The sequence below is a fragment of the Aspergillus flavus genome, chromosome 3 (genome assembly GCF_009017415.1).
Source record: "Aspergillus flavus chromosome 3, complete sequence".
NCBI classification, from domain to species: Eukaryota; Fungi; Ascomycota; class Eurotiomycetes; order Eurotiales; family Aspergillaceae; genus Aspergillus; species Aspergillus flavus.
The window spans coordinates 1495967-1519084 of NC_092407.1; the positions used below are offsets into that span (position 1 = coordinate 1495967).

General features: G+C 47.6%; 10 protein-coding genes across 10 annotated transcripts; 5 read left to right on the plus strand and 5 right to left on the minus strand.

Moving 5' to 3' along the window:
- Positions 1-134: 134 nt before the first annotated feature.
- F9C07_4694 (putative glutathione S-transferase GST-6.0) lies at positions 135-767 on the minus strand (the record flags this gene model as incomplete). Its single annotated transcript, XM_041285243.1, has 1 exon — positions 135-767. One exon carries the CDS (start codon positions 765-767, stop codon positions 135-137), a length of 633 nt encoding a protein of 210 aa, XP_041144341.1.
- A 346-nt stretch (positions 768-1113) lies between these two features.
- On the minus strand, positions 1114-3204 carry F9C07_2254463 (MFS multidrug transporter; the record flags this gene model as incomplete). The annotated part of the gene is made up of 5 exons (XM_071510103.1): positions 1114-1860; positions 1924-2338; positions 2403-2535; positions 2596-2709; positions 2775-3204. The coding sequence occupies 5 exons, from the start codon at positions 3202-3204 to the stop codon at positions 1387-1389; spliced, it is 1566 nt and encodes a 521-aa protein (XP_071364919.1). The 3' UTR covers positions 1114-1386.
- A 1208-nt stretch (positions 3205-4412) lies between these two features.
- On the plus strand, positions 4413-5853 carry F9C07_4696 (putative 4-aminobutyrate aminotransferase; the record flags this gene model as incomplete). The annotated part of the gene is made up of 3 exons (XM_041290708.1): positions 4413-4895; positions 4961-5668; positions 5719-5853. 3 exons carry the CDS (start codon positions 4413-4415, stop codon positions 5851-5853), a joined length of 1326 nt encoding a protein of 441 aa, XP_041144343.1.
- A 179-nt stretch (positions 5854-6032) lies between these two features.
- F9C07_2281744 (putative amp dependent CoA ligase) lies at positions 6033-7958 on the minus strand (the record flags this gene model as incomplete). The annotated part of the gene is made up of 5 exons (XM_071510521.1): positions 6033-6451; positions 6516-6667; positions 6707-6825; positions 6859-7616; positions 7658-7958. The coding sequence occupies 5 exons, from the start codon at positions 7956-7958 to the stop codon at positions 6033-6035; spliced, it is 1749 nt and encodes a 582-aa protein (XP_071364920.1).
- A 427-nt stretch (positions 7959-8385) lies between these two features.
- Positions 8386-10464, minus strand: F9C07_2242491 (HpcH/HpaI aldolase/citrate lyase family protein; the record flags this gene model as incomplete). The annotated part of the gene is made up of 6 exons (XM_041290719.2): positions 8386-8472; positions 8531-8611; positions 8680-9544; positions 9621-10005; positions 10081-10389; positions 10441-10464. 4 exons carry the CDS (start codon positions 10462-10464, stop codon positions 9120-9122), a joined length of 1143 nt encoding a protein of 380 aa, XP_041144345.2. The 3' UTR covers positions 8386-8472; positions 8531-8611; positions 8680-9119.
- Positions 10465-10774: 310 nt separating this feature from the next.
- On the plus strand, positions 10775-11904 carry F9C07_4699 (putative gibberellin 3-beta hydroxylase; the record flags this gene model as incomplete). The annotated part of the gene is made up of 3 exons (XM_041290709.1): positions 10775-11043; positions 11111-11177; positions 11239-11904. 3 exons carry the CDS (start codon positions 10775-10777, stop codon positions 11902-11904), a joined length of 1002 nt encoding a protein of 333 aa, XP_041144346.1.
- A 1203-nt stretch (positions 11905-13107) lies between these two features.
- On the plus strand, positions 13108-14525 carry F9C07_4700 (putative cysteine desulfurylase; the record flags this gene model as incomplete). Its single annotated transcript, XM_071511252.1, has 2 exons — positions 13108-13432; positions 13555-14525. The coding sequence occupies 2 exons, from the start codon at positions 13108-13110 to the stop codon at positions 14523-14525; spliced, it is 1296 nt and encodes a 431-aa protein (XP_071364921.1).
- Positions 14526-15138: 613 nt separating this feature from the next.
- Positions 15139-16417, plus strand: F9C07_2281748 (putative alpha-ketoglutarate-dependent sulfonate dioxygenase; the record flags this gene model as incomplete). The annotated part of the gene is made up of 4 exons (XM_041290711.1): positions 15139-15361; positions 15420-15743; positions 15826-16200; positions 16257-16417. 4 exons carry the CDS (start codon positions 15139-15141, stop codon positions 16415-16417), a joined length of 1083 nt encoding a protein of 360 aa, XP_041144348.1.
- A 1831-nt stretch (positions 16418-18248) lies between these two features.
- F9C07_2281749 (uncharacterized protein) lies at positions 18249-19753 on the minus strand. Its single transcript, XM_071510522.1, has 3 exons — positions 19358-19753; positions 18754-18847; positions 18249-18314 (listed from the first exon to the last, which is right to left on the minus strand). Exons 1-3 carry the CDS (start codon positions 19633-19635, stop codon positions 18258-18260), a joined length of 429 nt encoding a protein of 142 aa, XP_071364922.1. The 5' UTR covers positions 19636-19753; the 3' UTR covers positions 18249-18257.
- Positions 19754-20797: 1044 nt separating this feature from the next.
- Positions 20798-22945, plus strand: F9C07_2281750 (tetracycline-efflux transporter). The gene is made up of 3 exons (XM_041290712.2): positions 20798-21550; positions 21598-21844; positions 21894-22945. Exons 1-3 carry the CDS (start codon positions 20871-20873, stop codon positions 22806-22808), a joined length of 1842 nt encoding a protein of 613 aa, XP_041144349.1. The 5' UTR covers positions 20798-20870; the 3' UTR covers positions 22809-22945.
- The last annotated feature ends 173 nt before the right edge of the window (positions 22946-23118 follow it).

Below are 23118 nucleotides of genomic sequence, written 5' to 3' on the forward strand. Positions count from 1 at the left end.
ACAGTTTGGATTGAACGGCGACCATGTGTGACTACAAATGATACCAAGGCACGATGTTAACAATTTCTGTTTCCTTGACACCACCAAAACTTCGGTAAAAAATAGTCTCAGACTAAGTGCAAAGATTGAACAACTTAAAGCCCCTCAGCAGCCAAGGCCTTCTTCGTCGCCTCCATACCTCCCACGGCTTCATACAAAGCCGTATACCGGGGATACAGAGCCGGCATGTCAATATCACATCCCAAGGCCCAACGATGAAAAACAAACAAATAAGCATCAACCGCCGTAAATGCACCCCCCACAGCAAAACCACCATGACCGGCTTGAGTCAACTTCTGCTCAATAATCTGAAAACAATCCGTCACGATGGCCATCCCCCGCCTCTTCAGCCCCTCAAACTGCCCCTCATCATCTGTGTACCGGCGGAATCGAAACAACAACCCGAAGCCCTGCCCGTGCAGGGTACCCGAGAGCCACGTCAACCATTCATGCACCCGGACAGTGTCCCAAGGCGTCTTTCCGAATAGGCCTTTCTCAGGCACGAGAGTTGAGATCGCGTTCATGATCGCTGGGTTCTCGGTTATGATTTTGTTGTTGTCGAGGGCAAGGACGGGGATTTTGCCTTTAGGGTTCAAAGCGTAGAGGGCTGGTGTAAATTGGCCTGTTTTCTCTTTATGGATGGAGAATTCAAGCCCGCTTTCTTGGAGGAGGATGTGGGGCGCTAAGGAACAGGCTCCTGGGGAGTAGTAGAGGGTTATTTGGCCCATTCTTTCTCTGTTTTTTGTTTATTTATTTATTGGTTTTTTTTTCTTTTTGGTAGGTTTGACTTGGATATGAGGGTTGCCGTAATCGCAATTCTGGTTGTTGGTTATTCTTTGGGGAGGCGCAAAGCGAATGCTTTTATATCCTGGTTATTACTAGGGGAATGCGACCTCACTTCTTTGGTTCCCCGCGCATGCATTAGTTATTAAGTGGGGGTGAAAACGACCCATGGGCATCGGAAGACACATACAATTGACGGTCGGCAATCCTTTCTATCTCGAGATGGACGGTGTCAATGAAAGTGGAGTATCAACCTTTCGCTGTTAGATGGTACGAGTAATCTTTGCAGGCACCCGACATCCTTCCCCGTAGGCTCCACCAATGTTCTGTTACGATTTGGAGGCTAATAACTGTAAATCACCAACAAATTATATCTTTGGTTGCTTTCATGCCATATTTCAAAGAATATTGGTTGACTGCTTTCGATTTCTTAACTCGTTGAAATACCTGTGCATATTTGAAACACTATTCCATGGATCTATATACGCGACGGAAAATGGTCTAGGGATTGTGTTTTCTGTTGCTAGTCGTAGTCTCCAGGGAGCCTTGGCACCCAGCGGTACATCATGGAGCGTTTGAAATAGATACTGCTAGAGTAGCAATCGAGAGGAGAACCGCGGTGAATAGAAAGGGGGTTCCAACCCAGAACCCTCCCATCTGTAACCCCCACTGAAATATGCTCGCCAGGAGTGGCCCTCCAGCCATGTGGCCAACAGAATTCGTAACCGTCACTCCGGTATTCGCAAGGCCTAAATGGCGCGGATCGACCATAGCAGTCAGGAGGCTGTGGGCAGTAACCGCGAAGGCAAATCCGATAGATGAGAAAATCTGGCCCAGGATCAGAACGCCAGGAGAAGCAGCGAGGAAGATAATAAACGACCCAAGAGCTAGACACAAGCCACTGATCAAGGTAATGTATTTGTCGGATTGTGCTTGGCGACTCCTCCATATTTTGGTAAACAGTCGTTTGAGAGCTGGTATGAGTGTAGCTAGGACCACCAGGTTTATCCCGGAACGAAGAGAAATGAGATACGAGGCCTACATTGCATTGTTAGCTCTTGCATAGCACTAAACTAATTACCATGGCAAAAGGGCCACCACCTTTGCATATCCCCAATTGAACTTAAAGGAACTGTACTGAAGAAGTATTCCGGAAACCTGTCGGCTCAACTGGCAGCTGAAGAAGGCACCAAGCATCAAGCAGACGTCCCTAGTTATCCATTGGCAATTGTCACCTACTCTGGCCCAAGTGTAACTTAACCGATCACGGATCTTTCCCGAATGCACGGAATTCGGGCCCTGGGTCTGGATATCGCTTTCAAAATCTCGTGGCTTTGGAGCAGAGTGGACGAAGTTGGGCGCAAATAGCAGTGCGAAAAGAATTGCCAGGGCCAAGAAACCCAAAGATCCCAGGACTGGTATCCACGGATCGAGTGAGATGAGAGAAGAACCAAGTGGAATAGATATCAACTCCGAGATGAGCACAGCAGCATATAATTGAGAGAAGGCAGTGGTGCTATGCTCGAGCTCGTGTCAGCTAGTCAATTTGGAAAAGAAAAGGGAGTGCCCATGGTACATACCGCTTCTCGGGAGAACACACGTCACCTATGAGTGTATAACACATGGAAATGACCAAGGCGCCACCTCCTCCAACCAGCTGCCATAGACCAGACATCCATACTGCGCGAAGCGGGAAGACCCGTGGGAAAAGACCTTGAATCTGTTAAAGGACATTCTTGAGTAGCCGAGGAGAAGGGTTAATTTAGAACACACAGACTATTGCCACCCACGTATCACAAAGCAGACATCCGGTCAGGGCAAGAATCAAAACCTTCTTACGTCCAATACGATCGGCTAAGGCTCCATAAGGGATCGACACCAACAAGGCTGAATGAGAATTCCCATGGTCAGAAAATGTGAGCTGACGATTCATATAGAGGGGCACGGTATACCAGGAATCTTTTCAAATGTTTCCTTCCATCCATTTATCAAAGCCAGCTCGCCCTGAACGGCTTTTACTTTGCAGTCCCCTAGCTTCGAAATATCCCACCATGCTGCGTAGTGGTTACGACAGATAATGTCCTCAAAAATCACCATTCGAGGCGCAGTTGGAACGGCGGACGTGATGTCCAGTATTAGCATAACCATACAGGCGGTTATAGTAACCGCAAATACACTTGGAACTGGACCGTGGTGAGACCTCCTGTCGGCATCATTTTGCAGGGACCGATCTGATGCTTGTAAAAATGGGACTCTCTCCGGGTCTTCATTCTCCGCTTCATCAGGTGATGTGCTGTGGCTCCGATATATAGCTTTGTTCCATCGTGACTGTGAGGATTTCCATGATGCAGCCCCCCGGAATCCCTGCCTTTCGGGATACATTGTTGATATCTCAGGAATACCGGTGGCGGTTGGCAGCCGTTTATGATGGTAGAAATATCGTCAGGCAGGGTGTTATGAGATTCATGATTACGGTCGCACCAGGCGGTTTATCTAAAATATGATTGAGCCACGTGAACTCCGTTATTCCAACGGTCGTAGCGGAGATCTTATCCAAAACAAGGCATGACTGCAAGGCATGACTGTAAGGCAGGAACTAGTTTACCGATCCCTGGCAGTTGCTCCCCTTGCTGGAGGTGCTGCGTGCAAGGGCTCAGAATTATAATAAGAATAATGTATTGATTTATCTACTATATATACAAGTCTAAGTAGGTTTATTAATAATATTGGTAAAGCTTTTAGTATACATCTTTGGAACTATTGACAGTCTCTTATTGATTATCACTATAGGGATTAGTATTTTATAGATCATGTCAAACTTACTGGGTTTCACCGTTTCACCGTTTCACCGTTTTGTCCTGCAAGGCTTTAGAATAGTAAGTTATTGTACGTACGTGGTAACAGACAAAACAGTATTGATTGGAGGTGCTCAGGCCGCTGGGCAATATGTCCAATCACATATACCCACGTGCAGGAAACAGTCACATGGAGGATGGCCTCCCGTGCACTATTAATCTATAGAGTTTAATCTACGGTATATTGAGAATATTCTCCGGCGTTTAGGTACCCCTACCTACGACCAATGTACACATCGTTGACTATGCTTACTAGCCCATATCAGCAACAGAACAGGAAGTTCAGGTACACGAAGCTGTCCATTTTTGTTTAGCCTCTGTCAGGACTCAGGTAGTTCGGTAGAACTTCATCCCGATCAGTCCTAGTTTCCTACTAGACGATGATAATAGCTCTGTGCTGCTCATAACATTTGTGCCTGCATGAGCATGGCCACTGATTCCCGGTGTAAGCCGATCATGGTATGCATTTGATTGATTACCAACTGTGGGTGCCAGAGGTGCAAATTTATCACCGTGCATATTCTGGGCAAAAGAAAATGAGGCTATCATATCCATTTCTACTCATCATGCAGGTCGGCCTACCCCCTCAAAAGTGTCAATCACTACCAGCTGTCACTATATTGTTTCCTTCCTCGTGAGCTTTATATTCCCGTTGCTTCCTCTGATTTACTCACATTTACCAAAATCAAAGAATTTCTTGTCTTTTACCAGAATATTCCACCCGAAAGTCTCATAATGGTATCGAACGAGCATGCCTGTGATAGTATGACGCCCTCAAATCGTGCTATGACAACTGAGGCTGCCCTTGCTGCCGAAAAGAACTTTTCAGCAAAGAACTACGAATCCCTTCCGATCGTGTTCGCTCGCGCCCAAGGAGCCTCTGTCTGGGACCCGGAGGGAAATCACTATCTCGATTTCCACTCGGCCTCAACCGCCCTGAATCATGGACATTGCCACCCAAAGCTTGTTGCTGCCCTGGTGGAGCAGGCTTCCCGGCTGACACTTACTTCTCGTGCCTTTCACAATGATGTATACCCCAAATTTGCCGAAATGGTAACCAAGCTATTTGGCTATGACAGAGCCCTACCCTCTAGCACGGGTGCGGAAGCCTCGGAGACTGCTATTAAAGTTGCACGGAAATGGGCTTATAAGGTGAAGGGTGTGCCTCGGGACCAAGCTATTGTTCTAGGTGCGGCGGGAAACCATCATGGACGAACAGTACGTACCAACATGACGGAACTCGCAATGCTTCCCAGTGTCTAATTAACACGGCGCCTGTTTAGCTCGCGTCGATTTCCCTAGCCTCGGATAACATGTCGCGTGAAAACTACGGCCCTTTAGTGCCGAATATTAGTTGCACAATCCCGGGGACCGACAAATTGATCACGTACAACGATAAGGCGGCATTGCGGGAGGCGTTCGCGGCAGCTGGCTTCAACCTAGCTGCATTTGTGATCGAACCAATACAAGGAGATGCGGGTGTTATAGTTGCAGATGATGATTACCTCCGAGAGGCTCGAGCTCTTTGTGACAAGCACCAGGTCCTGTTGATCTGCGACGAAATCCAGACGGGTATTGCACGGACGGGCAAGCTACTCGGTCATTACTGGAGCGGTATCAGGCCCGACATGGTCATCTTGGGAAAGACCATGACCGGTGGCATGTACCCCGTCTCCTGCGCCTTGGCCAACGATGATGTGATGCTCACAGTCGAGCCCGGCACGCATGGGTCGACTTACGGTGGGAATCCGCTCGGCGCGGCAGTTGCTATGCGGGCTCTCCAGGTTGTTGAGGAGGAAAACTTGGTCGAGCGGGCTGAGCATCTTGGAAACCTTCTTAGAGCGGGTCTGAGAGCTATTCAAGCTCAGACCCCCGTTATCGAGACGGTTCGTGGCCGGGGGTTGCTCAACGCCTTTGTCATTGACCAAAATAAGACCAATGGACACACTGGCATAGAGCTGTGCGAGGTCATGAAGGCGAAGGGGCTTTTGGTAAGTAAAACCACCTTCCAGTGGAAGGCTCATGCTAACTGGCGATATAGCTCAAATCCAGCCGAACAGGCGTCATTCGTATTGCTCCCCCTCTCGTCATCACTGAGAGTGAAATTGAGCGGGCACTAGGAGTCATTAAGGATTCCATCAACCAGCTGGTCAACGGCTCCTCTAAAACCATCTAGATGAGAATCCGCATGTTTTCTTAGGGTTGGAAATCTCAGGCCATGATAAGGGTAGATTAGTGATGTCTGAGCTCACAATGGTGACCAAGATTTCCAGTGTAACATTGAAGCTATCAACATGGTAATCTTTAGGCTATCGTAAAGAATGGCATAATCTGTCAACACTTCGCGTCAAGCTGCTATCGGATTCCGGACAATTCCCATAGCTTTGTGGTTTTCATTTTCATGAAACCGCTAACATCCATCACTTCTGTCGCATCTCCGCAAATCTTGTCCTCGGTGTCTTGTGGGAAGAACATCTGGATAACCTTCATCATGGCCGTCTTATCAGACCATGTTCGTGGCACAGTTTCACCCTCCCTCAAACTTCTCAGCACGGTAGGCAATTGGTAAGCTGGTAGGTCGTGGGCCAGATCTCTCCGCAGAGACCCCAAGTCGATCTTATCGTAGCTATCATGGAATCGTACCAGTGCAGCGGTCCGGGTATCGCACTGTGGATCTTGGACTGGCAAGATATATCCCTCCGACACATAAGGCAGTGCGGTCAGCTTGGCTTCAACCTCCATTCGAGGAACCTTGTAAGTAAAGAATTTGAACACTATACTCGTGGTGGAGTTAGACAAGAATCTTCATTAGGGCGATTCGGGAGCAGGTAAACAGACAGTCCATGTTTGCTCTTCCTTTGAATATAAATCGACCATTTTCTAGGGTTGCTAGGTCTCCCGTTTTGAAGAACCCTTCGGCGTCCAGGCGCTTTGCCGTAGCATCAGGAGAGTTCAAGTACCTAGTAATATTCCCAACGATCACATTAGCACTTTGTTTCACAGATCGGTGCATGGAAAGAGAGATATACCCAAGGAACATAGATGGAGTCTTAACAAGAAGCTCCCCTTGATCTCCCTCGGACAACTTCATAGTCACATGTGGAAAGGGAGTTCCCAAGTCAGCCTGTATCACGGATAGCCATGTCAGCTACCATATTGATCTCTCATTGTGGCGTATTACCTCTTCGCTCCCTATTGCCCCATCCCACATAGCTATCTCCTGCGTTTCCGTAGACCCATACAGCACCCTAAGTGGCTTTCCACCGCGCATTTCCTGCCAGAACTGCTTGACCCGACTTGAAGGCATGGCGCCCGTAGCACACGCGTCTCGAATATATCGCACACCGTCAATGTAGTCTTGAATCACCTGCTCCGGCAACTTCGAAATATGACTTTCATAGTGCAGCATCATACCGTACCAAAAGGTAGGAGACAAGACAATCTTCGTTCCCGCCTGTTCACGAAGCCTTTCCCAAATGAGATTGTAATTGCGTCCAAAGTTCTGAATCTCAACGCGCACCCCAGCGAGAAGCATCTGGAAGAGCTTTGTGAAATAAATCGACCAGAATGCTCCTCTAGGAATTATGCAGATATCGTCGTTTGTCGCTGGCTCTGTCTCCATATGGGCATACTTGTTGATCGTGCGACGGGAATGGAGGACACCCTTTGGGGGACCAGTCGTCCCCGAGGTGAAGAACAAAATACTCGGAGTCTCTTCGGATACTGCAAGCGTGCTATCGAGTCTGTAGGACTTAGCGGGACGGAGATTACTCGAGGTATGGGTATTGCCTTCAATCGTGATGGATGGAATCTCGACTTCTCGTTGAATTTGCGTCGCAGACTCAGTCAGCTCTCTGCTAACGATCATGACCTGCGCATTGCACTGTTGGATGATATACGCTGCTTCGGCGGGCAGCGCACCGGTCGCTGTGAATGAAACTGTTAGCGGTTGCAGACTACTGTCCTACTACATAACTCACGCATTGGAACGACCACTCCACCAACCGCCAGAACGGCGATGACTCCAACAATAAATTCGTATCCATTTGGGGCAAGTAGAGCAACGTAGACGCTACCAGGCTTCCGTGATTCAGAAAGATGCAGGAGTCCTTGCAATGTTTGTTGAAGCTTCGCAATCCCGTGGAGGATTTGACGATAGCCGAACTGCGTTCCAGTACTATAATCGTCGACAATGGTTTTGCTGTCTCTTTCAATTGCAATATCAATTAGCCTCCTGAATAGGACATCGTCTGGGAATGTTGGTTTATCCTGAATTGTCATGGCTTTGGGATGGCTACGATCAGGGAAAGTAGAAAACGAGGGTTTAGAAAGGTACCGACAGGATGTAAAGTGTGTGGTGTGAAAGGCAGAAGTGACGAGCCATAAATATATTCTTCATGGAGGACTCGGTAGAAGACCAACCATGGCTACGGCGTTCAACATTCTTGCGCTTGCACAGTTTAAGCCAATTTTCTTTTTCTTAATTCATGGGGTCACAAAGGTCTGTCTACATCTAAAAAGCGACATTCAAGTAACTTGAAATAATGGGTGGTTTGGCGAGAACTGCTCTCAGGATCCCTAGCCCTTGAGTATATCTCGTATATTGAGAACACCTAGATTTCTTATCTTCCTACAGACTATACCACCACAGCTTGGTTTCCACATACTTGATTACATCGTGAGCTGTTGCAAACGTGAGTCGGCGGTTAGCTGTAGGCTTTTCATACCAGTTAATGTTCGACATACTTGTGTTAAGTTGATCGGTATCTTCCTCCTCGATGTATACGTCGAATCTCTACACAGACCATTAGTGAGAGAGTCGGACTACAAGTGGGATATCTCGGATGGTGAACCTCGCGAATTGCATTTATCATCTGAGACTTTCCCAGATCATTCACCGTCAGATCCTTCTTTAAGTCCGCAGTTGTGGTCACCTACAAAGGTGTTACCTCTCAAGCCTGCTCCCTTCATTTTGGGTCTCATATTTAGAATACTTCCGTACCTCGTGAATGGGCACCTCAAGCTCTCGAGCAAGGAGCGCCTTGACATCACTTTCAAGACTGGCCATCTTTTCTCCCCTTTTTTTCCTGGTAATGAGTTCAAAGCCAAGTGGTGAAATCGGTAAAAGGGATGTATGAAGCTGCGTTTGGCCTCTGGAAAGGTGGACAGTATATGGAAATGTACAATATAGCGCCTGAGCGAACATGCAAGTCCCGGGCACGGGTGAAAAGTGATCCAGGTTGGAAGCTCCCACTCCGGAATCCGCGGTATATATCAATGTAATAGAGGCCTTAGTATGCATATGTGCAACCTTCCATACTGGAGAACGACTGGGCCCCATTTCATGCCAGAAGTTTGTCCTAATTTTCGAGATTTACATCACTCAAGTTACCGTGCGATCTAGCCCAGCTCTCAGATGATCCATTTCTTAGAATGTGCAGACTAAGGTGATTGATGAGACCTCGGTTGCATCGATGACTTCGCTGTCATAGTTACATTTGATAGCCTGCATGCCACATCATCCAAGGAACGTGTCCCACTGACCAATGATTCACCGTTTTTCCCTCCGTCTTGGTGGCCATTCCGTCCATACGCCGCATTGGTATACGTTTGCAGGGAATCAGTGGCCGATGTGCAAATAGCATCAATGTCCCCATGAATTATGAACGCATTCCAGCCCATATCGATTCTAAGCTGGAGGGCAGCGGGAGAGATGCCGAACCCCATGATTGGGAGATTGTTCGCCTTGGCTGCATCGCGGATCTTTTTCAGGGCTGCAAGATATACTGGTTCGTCACCGTCGAGAGATCCATGGGACAGCTTCATGCACATTCGTAGATCCCCGGTACCAATGAAAAGACCGTCGACTATAAAGAGATGAGTTGTATTAGTATTTCGATCATGCAGACATGGGATGCTAGTAAGGGAATATAGGGCACGGACCCCCAGGGACTCTGCAGATCTCCTCGACATTTTCCAGCCCCTCAAGGTCTTCGATCTGGCAGAATACCGCTACATGGCTGTCCCATACATCATATGTGCTTTGCCCTATCGGTGTCCGATTCTGCTGTTCGCCAATCAAGGCCGCAGGAGGAAAACTGCGGTCGCCCATTGGGGGAAACCGACACAGGCGAACGAGTTCCTCGGCCTGTTTGGCATTCTGAATGTGAGGCATGACGACGCCCCCTGCTCCAGCCCCTAAGACATAGTTGTACAGTTCCGGAGAGCATCTTGGTATTCGCACGAAAGGTACCATGCAACCATTCGACTGGTACTGAATTGTCCGAACAAGGCTGACAAGCAGGGTTGCGTTGAGAGGTGCATGTTCCTGTTACTCCTCACATCAATAGGCAATTTTCATGCTACGACTGAGGATGATCATCCGAAGCAGAAATTTACGTACCGCATCCAAGAAACAGAAATGAAACGGCGTGGCAGCAATGATTCGGGCGGCTTCTGGATGGGGAATCCGGCAGCCGGTACCCCAAAGAAATTGCCCGGAGTTCAGCATTGCCTTGAAGTTCGTAGGCTGAGCGAGACTCATGGCGTTGTAGTCTTTTGTGTTGAGCATTTTGGTTTCTTTACGGAGTGTGCTTTCGAAGAAGGCTGGGGCTGTCATGAGAGTGACCGATGTGAGCTTCAGGTCACTGAAGCTGACCTCGCGCTTCAGGTCTCTTTTTATGTCACAACCAGGAGTTCCAATGTTGATGACCTACGCACGTATCACTCCTCTGTGCATAGATCTAGAGCTTGCGGTGCATACAGATAGATTGGTGCAGCCCGCCATTACGGAATGGCAAATTTGACTGAGAGAGTCATACTGCAGATGTACAATGAAAAGCATGCGTGACTCAGTTTAACAATACAGGTGCGAAGTGTAGTCCTCGAATCACTGTTACATGGTGGGAATCATTGACGTAGTCATAGAGATTAAGCTGGGTAGAAGCCCCCACTCAATAATGTGCATAAATTCGAACACTTGAAGCACCTGGAAATGGCCCAGCTCTGACTGAAATTACCTCCGTAAAGCTCATCATTTGGTCAACATCATATTCAGTTTTTGTCGATTTTACATCTCGCCGACTAGGGCTCGCATTATGGCATCTTGCGAAGCCGCTCAACAGGCGGACCTTAAGTCGATCTCACTAGCCGGGTTGCTGAAAGGGGATGCCGACACTGCAAATGATCTTGTGTCTGCCTGCAAGGAAAAGGGGTTCTTTTATCTCGACTTTCGTGATCCCTCGACGTGTGGGACTTTGACACAGGTCGATGAACTCATCGCCGTTGGGAGGTCAGTTTTCAAGCTTTCACTGGAAGAGAAAGAGCAGTACAGCACTGAAAAGCATCTACCGTCGAGACTTCAAGGGTAAGTTTTGTTTACCAGTCTTCCCTGCGACTTATTTCAGAGGAGTCTCTGACATATCTCATAAAAGTTATAAGCGAGCTGGCTGCTCTGTCGGACCATTCGCAGAGAAGAAGGATGGCTATGAGAGCTTTTCGGTATGATTGTCGGGAATGTCGGGTTAAGCGCCATGGAATGATCTAACTTGAATCCTTTCAGATCCATAACAACGGCATCTGGGGCAATGACACATTGGAGCTTCCTCGGGCCTTTGAGGAGAACTTACCACTCATTGAGGCTTGGATGGGAGATGTTCACGGATACACCGAGTGTATTCTCTCTATCCTGTCAAAAGCTCTCAACCTTTCTGATGACCTGAAGGACTGCCACCGCAAGGATGCTCCCTCATCAGCTAACATGGCTATGCTCAACTACTTACCGTGGGGCAGCAGCACCGAAAAGGTTGGAAACATGGCACATACCGATATGGGAACCCTGACTGTTGTGTTCACCAAAAACGAAGGCTTGCAAGTCTTCGAACCCCAGACTGAGCAGTGGTACTATATCAAACCTCGTCCCGGACATGCAGTTGTCAACGTCGGAGACTCACTGCGGTTTCTATCCAACGGTGCATTGGCTTCGAACCTACACCGTGTTGTACCACCAGCGAACCCGGAAGGACTCGACAAGTTCTCCTGCATCTACTTCCTACGCCCGGAGTTCGATGCGAAGTTCACCTCGCATGATGGAAGGGAGATGAACAGCGTCGAGTGGCATAATCAGAAATATGCTCTCTTCCGAGAGGCAAGCCTGGATGCTAAGCAGCACGGGGCTATGCTGACTGGTCGTAATGGGTATCTTGGTGCCACGACCCAAACTGTTTAGCCCTGGTACCAGGATTGAGACGTTTTTCTCATTCGATTCAATGTTTGATCAAAGTCTTCTGTTTCTTGAGTTAGCTTAGCTTTAGATATATTATTAGTGGAGGTGCGGTCGAATGAAGGGTAAGGATATAGGGTCAGTAGCCGTCGATATTCTGTTTCTGTAGATCAATCATAGTGTAGCATCAAGTTAGAACTTGTTGGATTTTGTGCCAAGGTCGACTCCGGAAGGACTTCCATGTGACCAATGAACAAGAGAAACAGGATTTTTTTCGTCAAGATAGTAAGCAAACCATGCGCAAATATAGTGCATGCAAATCCCTTCTAGAGCATGACCGGTGAGGTGTTCTACCGAATCACCAAAGTATCGCCAGATTTGATGGCAGGAATGGTAACCTGCGATCTTAGCCTTAGCATCATGCAACCCATGTAGACCAAGGCTTAGTGAGTTCAAACCAGGGCTCCATCGCGGGGACTCCGAAGAGTCATGGCCGCGTACAACTGCCTCACGACCAGGAATATAGTCGTGGGGTTCCTGACTGCTCGTACCATACTGTACCTCAGTAACATACCGTAACAGAAATTCAACTCAGCCAGCCACGAGTTCAGTATGCAGCTGCTAGCTGACCCCGCGTAGACCCACTTATACATGATTGTTGGGATAAATTCAGGCGTATGTGGGTCTCCTCTCCCACTGAAGGAATGAGATAGGTCCAAAGCAACACGGCGAAGCACTGACACCAAAACCGCTAGTCGAAGAACGAAAACTGCCTTTATTGTTGCTCAACTCACACCAGGAATTCGTTTTCCAGTATGGACCGACGGCAGTGAGAACGTCATTCGTGAGGGGATATGGAAGTGGTGAATGTACTTCAGTGGACGAAGGTGTGAAATGTCTTTGTACTCAAGGAAAATGGTCTGAAAGAAGAGATGCTCAATCAGTTTTGACTCCTGGATCCAGGAAGGTTATATTGAAAGTGGATCATGAAGTTTTTCAAGAGCATGGCTGACCTTAAATATCATGTCCCAGGGTCATGCTCTTATCCCTCCAATGTCAATGCAGAAGTTGAGAACGACTAGGGCTGAATTGGCCGACTGGAAACTGTCACGCGAAAGGATCTTTATACCCTTCGACATCATCGAACCAGATATTGATTGTTGTCTCTTCTTCTGGTTTCACTTTTAACCCCCCACCCCTCCCAAGACCATGACAGTCAACAAGAGTCTCCTGCATCTCGACACGCAGGCTGTTCGAAGGCAGTTTCCAGGCCTTGAGAAAGGCGCCGTTTGCTTAAACAATGGATCAGGTGCTCTGGTTTATAAAGGTGCAATCGAAAGGTACTGCCGGATTGCTGTCATGACAGAGAGATACAACGCCGCTAACACTTCAGCACACAGTATCGTTCGGACTATGTCTGCTCCCCACATGAACCTCCGTGGGCTCGACTCGAAAAGCATGGTTGATGTGAAGGAACGGACGGCACAATATGCGAAGCTAGCTTCATTCATGAATGCGGACCCGGATGAAATTGGTAAAAGTGGACCTATCTTGGCCAATCTTTTCTAGAGCCAAGGACTCTATTGATAAAAACTTTGAATGCTATTGCTAACTTCTGTCCTGTGGTGAATAAAGCCTTCGGCCCTTCTACGACAGGAATGCTACGGACACTCACCAACTCCCTTCGACCAAACTTGAACACGGACTCGGAAATTATAGTTTCGGTCCTTTGTCACGAAGCTGGCAATACCGCCTGGGTTGCTTTGGCACAGAGCCTTGGTATCTCCATCAAGTGGTGGGCTCCAGAGGGCGGCATAGGAAACAACAGAGATCCCAAGCTCTCCCTGGACACACTGCGACCCCTCCTATCCTCCAAGACAAGACTCGTCTGCTGCGGACATGTGTCCAACATTACCGGGACTATCGAGCCCATCAAAGAGATTGCAAAACTTGTCCATACAATTCCCGAGGCTCTGATCTGTGTTGACGGCGTGGCCTGGGCTCCACATCGCCCGATCGACGTGAAGGATCTAGACGTAGACTTTTATGTGTTTAGCTGGTACAAGGTTTTTGGCCCTCACATTGCACAAATATATGCTCGACGAAAGGTTCAAAAGCGATATCTGACCAGCCTGAACCACTACTTTTTTGACCCAACAGCTCTGCATGTAAGGTTAGGACTTGGCAACAGCTGCCTCGAGCTGGAGCATGCTGTGACGCCCATCATCACCCACCTCGTCGACCATGTGGGTTGGGATGCTATCATTGCCCATGAAGAGCTGATTACGGCAGAGATATTGGGCTATCTGACGGCTAATTCTGATCTATATACAGTTTATGGATGTGCGACGGCGGACGCGAAAGCGAGGGTTTCTTTGATTAGCTTTTCGGTGAAGGGACTGGCGTCTGACAAGGTTGCAGAGGTCATTCATGAAACATCAAACTTCCGAATCATAACGGGCGATTGTTGGTCTCCTCGTACTGTTCATGATGTTATCGGGTTGCCTGACTATGGCATCCTTCGGACAAGCTTAGTACATTACAACACCGTGGAGGAGATGAGGGCATTTACTCAAAAGTTAGATCAGGTGGTGCGTTCCATGAAGTATGAGACCTTGTCCTCATGAAGAAAAACTGGCCATTGCTTGGTCGAATTTTAAATGAAATGGGAATGCGACCACGGGGAAGCTTTTCAGAATGCCTTCGGATGACCGTGAGCCCAGAATATATTTAGCTAGTATGGTGTAGAGAAGGCCCGTACGATACATGCCAACCATTGAGATAAACAGAATACAAAACCCTTGATTAATTCGGGTACACTCCCCTGTAGTCATCTCGTATATCTAAGAGTACCGGGCCTTGGAAGCATATGAATGCGTAAGAAAGCATCTGGATGAAATTACTACGCAAACTACACTTGTTATTTGTTCGCTGCCTGGTTCTGGCGCCTACCGAGTTCGGCCGAACAAGGGTATAATTTGGTTATTCTCGAGCAGCCATATCGTGCGTGTATATTCTGTAGGTGGGATCAGCTTGTGTCTTTCATTGGGTCGTATACACCATGCTTTGATGCCCAGATATTGTCTCCATATGCACATCCGGTCACGCACTAGGTGAGGTCCAAATTTTCGAGATAAATTTGGGCTGAATTTAAGAGTGTGGAATTTCCCTGATGAAAAAGAAGTTTCAATTCCAATAGCTAGGTTTATTTCCATATCAACTCAAAATCTGTACTTCATCATGACCGTCGCTGAGACTGCTCCCCCGGTACCAAGTGGCCACAAAAAAGGAGTCACTGAAGGTTCATTACTTAGGGAGCCTTTGGAACTGCGCGGTCATTTAAATCAATTCAAGTCATTCTATGTCACCCCAATAATTGGAACTGAATTTCCTGATGCCCATGTGGTGGATTGGTTGAAAGCTCCTAACAGCGACGAACTTCTGCGCGACTTAGCCGTTACCAGTATGCAAATCAACCTTATGTGTTATATCCCAATCCTAGTACTGATACCTATTGTTAGTCTCTCGCCGTGGAGTGGTGTTTTTCCGTGCGCAGACCGATCTTACCGATGAGCTTCAAAAGGAGCTCGCCCAACGTTTAGGTGTCCTAACAGGCAAACCCGAGTCCTCGAAGTTGCACATCCACCCTCTAACGAACTACAACCTCGACAAAGATCCAGAGCTCAACGTCATCACAACTGACAAAGCCGCCAACCCTGCCGAGGACCTTTGGAAGAACCGACCCGCCGATATCAGAAACAGCTGGCACACCGATACTAGCTACGAGCCCAACCCCGCTGACTACTCTATTCTAAAGCTCATCAAGCTACCTGAGACTGGCGGAGGTATGTATGCCTTCATGCCTTCCAGAAGCCCCATCACGAGTGCCGACCATCGAGATTTGATGTCCTAATGCTTCCCATCTAGATACAATCTGGGCTTCCTCCTGCGAAATATACGACAAGATATCCCCCGTCTACCGGAGGTTTCTCGAAGGCCTAACTGCCACCTTTGCCCAGACTCGACTCCCAGTCACCGCGGCGGAAAAGGGGTTTAAGCTGTACTCGGAACCCCGTGGATCCCCGAACAACATCGGGACATCGCTCAGCGCGGTGCATCCGGTGGTTCGTACCAACCCTGTTACCGGTTGGAAGAGTCTGTTCGCCGTTGGGAACCATGTTGTGAAAATCAACGAAGTAACTGCGGATGAAAGCCGGCGGCTACACGATTGGTTTCTCCAGATGATTGTTGAAGAGCATGATACGCAACTGAGACATCGGTGGCAGAATCCATATGACATTGGTAAGATCTGCACATGTTTCTTGCATCAGTGATCACGGGCATCTAACTCTCTGCAGCTATCTGGGATAATCGCACTGTTTATCATAGCGCAATCTTTGATTTCGCTGGGTTAGGTGCTCGTACGGGTCATCGCGCTGTGGGAATTGGCGAGACGCCGTACTTCGACCCCAACAGCAAGACACGGCGTGAAGCTCTCGCTGCGGCTAATAGTATTTAATCGGGAAGGTTGAAACGTGCATGCATCGCTTAGCTTCATAAATGTGACATAGTAGGATCGTGTCTGAACAATCACCAATCTCGTTCCCAGCGCACAATAAAAGTACTGGGTGGCATCATCCGATTGCATGTCCATTGAAGAAACTTCAAATGCCACCCTTTCCACCATCTCTTGTCTATTCTATGGAATACAAATTTGTAGTCCTGTCAAGACCCTAAAATTCTGGTCAAGATACATTTGGTGTCCTGGCTAGGACAGTAGAAACTACCCTGGGGATCAGTCGACCTAAAAAAAGGCAATCAACCAAGCACAAGGAGACAATCTTTATCTGCTTAGTGAAAGGGATCACATATACTGCTCCTACCCTTGAAATTACAATAGAAAACATCAGTCCAATCTGGTCACGATCATCAGGATAGAAAACCCAAAATCCTCACCTCAGTGTTCTCCCGTGCAGGTGCCGGCGCATCCTCTATCTCAGTAATCAATAAAATATCCCATGCGACATACGCTTCGCCTTTTTATCACTCCTTCGAAAAATATAGCTCTATAAAAGTTACTATACTCGAAGGGCGCATATAGCGATAGTACTGTTTGATCTCGCTTCACAGGCCACGAGACCACCCACTCGCCCATTTTTTGGAGATAGGATAAATAAGCTTACTACGTAAGCTCTTCAAGACTATTATCAGCATATGACCTTAAATCTAAAACAGTAAGGAGGTTTTTATTATTGTTCTAATAGGCCGCCGGCCCTTTACAAAGTTTCCATTGCCTTTGTCTTAGGAAGTGATAACGGACTCAGGCCTTGGCTTCGATGTGATAAGATATTGATATAGACGGTATAAATAGAGTCATGGGGCTGATTACTAAAGACTTAGTCCTTTGGGACACAATGGGTAAGATAATTTACATTAAAAAATCAAGGAGCTCCTATACTATGATTGGTAAGTTTATCTTTTATCGTATTATTCTATAGTCAGGTATCTTAGTATATTTATATATTCGCTATAGGCTGTTCTATCTTAAGGCTAAGAGTTCTGTTTAACTTCTTCACAATTAAAAAGAGCATTTTTTGCTTACTTTTTATAGAAATAAAACCGAAACCCATAGCTATCAAGGGTAGAATCAAGCTCATGTTCGCAGACATCTATGTAGTAACGGGATAGTAACTATAGACCTGTCGTGGATTTCTGGCTTCCCAATACATGGTACGGTGAGGGATACCATTATGCCTCACGTTGTTAAAGGTCCATTGGCTTCGAACATAACGAGGCTTTGAGGGAACTGGGACCCAAGGCTTTTCTGTGATTACAGGATCATGAGAGCGAGGGGCTTTGGACAGCGATTGAGCCCATTGTTCGAGGTTAACTCAGTTCCTCATGATATAAGGTCTGTCTAACTGTACTCTCATACAGGTTGGTGAGGAATGGTGGGTTTAGATAACAGAACGAAGGATACAAGTCTCGTCGGCTTTGCGTTGTGGCAAGACGTACCCGTCCATCTATACATCAGCTCGTTAGTGAAACGTTTTCAGACCAGCGCTGATTTGTGAATGGATCATGGTGCTTGCACTCTTCATATGCTTAACGCTCTGTGCTATTCTCTATAAATGCAATGTTTATGCACCAAAGGTGGCATGGTGAGGCCCAATGCGGAGTCTAGTGGGCGGGGAAACAGTGGACGTGTTGGACTGCAAGTGGATGTGTCCCTATAGCCAGCTCAATGAAGCGTACAAAGACATTAACTATTCAACTGAGGTGTTGGCTCAGACGCTGTAAGATTACGCAAAATCGAGTTGTCAATTGCGTCGTGAGAATGGGTCGTAGAGGGAAAATTTTCATCGATATTTGCACCGGAGGGTGCATTCGACCAACGAAGGTATCACCTGTATCACCTGTGTTAGCTCATCAGTTTAATTACAGGTCTTGTGATTATTTTCAGTTATTCCTACCTCAGACACAATACTAACTGGATCCCAGCCCTCTCGGATCTGGTCGGGGAGGAATGAGACCTGGGATCGTTGGCTCAAGTCCGGATGCTTCTCTTGTACGCCATTCCAATGGCAGCTGGACATCATCGTCGGATCCCTTAAAGGATCTAGATATTGAATACTGGTGGAGCTGAAAGCGGAATCAACTTTCTTGCCCCTGAGATGAAGATGATAAGGGCATGTCAGAGTAAATTCTAGATGCTCGGGACTATCAGGGCTTTTGTACATAATGTCTCAAGGCAAACTCCATCTCTTCCGCTTATAAGAGGTTATTCTCCACACTTAAGCTGGTTCGCAGCCCCATTCAAACCTTGTTCCCAGCATCACTCCTGTAGATCTTAGCTTGTAGTTTTTGATGCATGAGGCGCAGATGAATCCAATAACCGCAAAGCCGAGCGCAAGTTAAGGGGTACCATGCAGCGCGCACATAAAGGTCTCTTGCGAAGGCTCGCTCTTTGGGTCAGAGTCGTCGATGTGGAACTGTAGGTAGTTGATTGTCGCACTAGGGGAGGTGAGGCTGCCCTGTCGAACCGATGTCAAACATGTAGCCTTGCCTCCGTTGCGATATAGAATATCAGCGACTGATAGTCCAACCGTAGATCTTATTGATTAGAATGCAAGGTGAAGGTCAATCTCACCTGCAAACCTTGTGAGGCCGCATTGAGTGAAGCCAGCAACATGGTGGTCAGAAGCCCTCCGTAGCTGAAGCTGTAAAAAAACCTGATATACTGGGGGCCAGAGGGGAGGTTGGCAAGGCGAGAGTCACACATCCCTCTGAGCCGAAACCAATGAGCAATGGTTGCAGAATCTTTGGTATGCTGTATAGCTCCTTGGCCCACTGGAGCTCAACCATAGGAAATGTAGCCAAAAGAAGCATTGCCATCTGAATGAGTGTGACCTGCCCATGGCATTCCCTATTCCCATAAACGAGAAATAAAGCTAGAGACACGACTAATATTATGGAACCAGCAATAGTCAATCCGTAGATAGATACACTGTGCCATATCCCCTTATACCCTGGAAGCATTCTATCCGCGAAGATAAACATTGCAATAGACGTACAGCCACCCCCAATTACCCCAGTAATGACTCGACCAAGGCTAATCATCTCGTGCGATGTGGAGAATCGGCGAAGCAGGCTCCCTATTGTAAAGAGAAAAGTCGCAAAGATAGAACTTACTTCCCGACCGAAGATGTCGCTGAGCTCTCCAGTCAATGGCTGCATCGCCGCCAACCCGATGAGCTGCCCAGTACCCAGCCATGGGACAATGGTAAGGGATTGAAACCGTCTAGTGATAGTTGAGGACGGGGCAGGTGTAATGATACTGTCTGCTCTTATTAGCAAGGGGCATCAAATCCGCAGGCAGAATATTGCCTGCCTCCTCCTCCATGCATGGCGCCACTGGGGTCCTCTCATCGAACTCGCTATAACGAGAAAGGGCAATGTGATTTGGGCGTTCGGTCAGTCCGTTTTCCATTTGTAAAGTACGGGGCAAGGTGTCGAATTCAACCCCCTAGCCCTCGAAGCGTGCTCCGAATCGGTAAATATTTTCTTCCATTGTCGGGGCTGCAGTTTTGGGTACGGAATGCCGGTCTGCTGGAGGGCAATGTATATCACAGCGTGCCACAATCCTTCGGCATTTGCTTCGAGTATTACAGCTTCGCCACCGAGTCTAGGGTCTCCACCATCCGTCCTCGGGCTTTCGGCGAGGTGAATAGTACGAGAGGTATTGAGTGTTGCGATGAGAATGATGGGGCAAGCAGCAAGGGGGCGTAGGGCGATCTGCAGATATAGTGAGTGGGGCAGGCCAAACCATTAGCCCAAAATGACCAAAATATTTGATTCAAAACATGCTATATATGGGTACACACCTCTTGTCCCAGATGACGATGGGCGTTATCCCAAATTTATTGTTAGCTGGTGTTTCCTGCTGGGAAAAGGTCAATCAATAGATTAATACAACAGGATAATCGTGAGCCATCTTAGGTACGATTCCTTATTCTCAAACCATATACTTTGTTGAAAGATGATTGGTCTAACTTTATTTATAGACTTGTAATTAGAAAGGTTTAAATCCAATATCCGTCAATATAGAGTAGTTGATTTACTCCGTCTTGGAACTGATATCACTCGGTGAGCATTTACTGAAATTTGCTATGCCACGAAGCAATCAGACACACCTACCTTTCCTTTGGCCAATCACAGAAGTGATTTTAGTTATGGTAGTCAGTAGGTGAAGGCTCCAGCTTTCAGTCCAGGGCATGCATGCAACTGCAAGGGGCAAACCCACAATGTGAAAGGGATAATTCCACTGCAAGGCACGAGCTTCTGGTAATATAAGGAAGGATCATGATTAATGATTTCACTTTCTCCTCAACCACCTATACCATGGTGCTCAAACACTTCAGATGATCTAAATTGTTATACTCTCCTTTGCTTCAGTATTCCCATCTTTGCTAATGGGTCTCTCTTCACAAGAGCTCACGGAACAATACCGCCTCGAAGCGAGCGGTGGCAATTCACCACATACCGACTTTGGTCATCATGAGGGCCAGTTCGAAGAGCCCTCCTCCTACAGTCTAGGCTCAGCACGACTTGAGGCGCTGGCATCCGCCCCTCTGATTGGAAACCACCGGCGTTCGCAATCTGCAGACACAGATGACAGCAACAACGGCACCGACCACGATGATACTCTTGATACCGCGGCGGAGAAATCAGAAAAACCAGCATCTTGGAGCTCGCTTCCCAGAAAGGGGCAGCTCGCAATCCTGACATTGGCGCGGTTGTCAGAAGGACTCACACAAAGCTCGCTGCAGGCGTACTTGTTCCATCAGCTCAAGTCATTTGACTCGTCCTTGCCGGACTCGACTATCTCCGCACAGGTCGGCATTGTACTGGGAATATTTCCTGCTGCGCAGTTCTTGACATCAGCATGGTGGGGCCGGCTGGCTGACGCCAACTGCATGGGCCGTAAGAGAGTTCTTCTCATCGGCTTATTAGGTACAATGATCTCATATCTTGGATTCGGATTCTCGCGGTCTTTGGCTACTGCAGTAATATTCCGAACGCTGGGTGGACTATTGAATAGTAATTTTGGTGTAATGAGCACGCTAATCTCGGAGATCACGGTGGAGAAGAAGTATGTTCCCTATATTGTAGTCATTCAGACCACACTGACAGAGATAGATTTCAATCACGAGCATTTCTGTTGCTCCCCATGTGTTTCAATCTTGGCGTGATTATTGGGCCTACCATGGGAGGTTCGTTGGCCGATCCGGTTCAGAATTTCCCCCGTTTATTTGGACCTCATTCTATCTTTGGCGGCACAGAGGGTGTCTGGTGGATGCAAAGGTGGCCATTTGCGTTGCCGAATATCTTGAGTACTATCTTTATCCTTATATCCTTTCTCGCGGTGTTCTTTGGTCTAGATGAGGTAAGAATTCTCAGATCTATCGATTATCAGATACTGACTCCATATCAAGACACACGAGATAGCACGATACCGCCATGACGCTGGACGAGAACTAGGTCGGAGATTAGCTAAAGCATTTTCTGGCGGACGAGCTCAATACACCCGCGCTCTCAGTAGAGCAACTGATGAAAACTATATCCTCCGAGATACTTATCTAGTATCTGCACCATCTAGCCCTACATTTTCCGACACATCGTTCAAACTAAAGCTTCGTCAACGACGTAAGTTAGGGCAGCTTTGGACACGCAATGTCCTACTTACTCTTCTCTGCCACTTCCTCCTTGCCTTTCACACCAATGCTGTTCAGACCATGACATTCATCTTCTTACCAACTCCCCGTGTCCCCACAGAGAGCCATACTGGCATCTTCCACTTTGGCGGAGGGCTTGGTCTGCCCTCAGCACAGGTTGGCCTCGCCACTGCTATCATCGGCTTGACCGGCCTTCCTCTTCAAATCTTCGCCTACCCCCGTCTCCAAGGGAAGCTAGGAACCCTCGTGTCACTGCGCACCTTTGTGCCATTCTCACCCGTTTCATATATTCTGATGCCATTTTTGGTGCTTCTCCCGAACATATTATGGGTTTTCTGGCCCGCTCTCACATTTGTCATATTACTACAGGCGGTCTCCCGCACCTTCGTACTTCCGGCGACTAGCATTCTAGTCAACAACTGTGTCGGTGATCCAGCGAGTCTTGGCACAATACACGGTGTTGCACAGAGTATATCCAGTGCTGCGCGGACATTGGCTCCGGTTATTAGTGGCTGGGGACTTGCTGCTGGCCTTCGAAATAACATTGTGGGTGCTATGTGGTGGGCGTTAGGTATGGAGGCTTTCATTGGGTGGCTTATGTTGTGGTGTATCTCTGAGGGGAAAGGCATTGACCCAGTGAAGGAGAAGATGGAGGAGGACGACGACGACCATTAGCCCTTAATCGACTGTGGTATAGATTCGGGTATACCCAAAACGCCTGCTTGCCTAGTCTGAGCAACCCCTTAAATTTCTGAATTATATTTAGATATTCTAATAGATTAGATTTAGATTTAGATTGGAATATAGAGATATATACATATACATATGTACAAGTAGTTATACTAATTTTCTATCTACTTTGGCCTACCTAGAGTGGCACGGGTTCTCCGCCCCAACCCGGGCCTGGGCCGGTTAGATATAGGATCCAATCCAGATTGCAGCCTATAATCTAGGAATTGAAAAGGTTAGTCTTAGATAGGTAGCT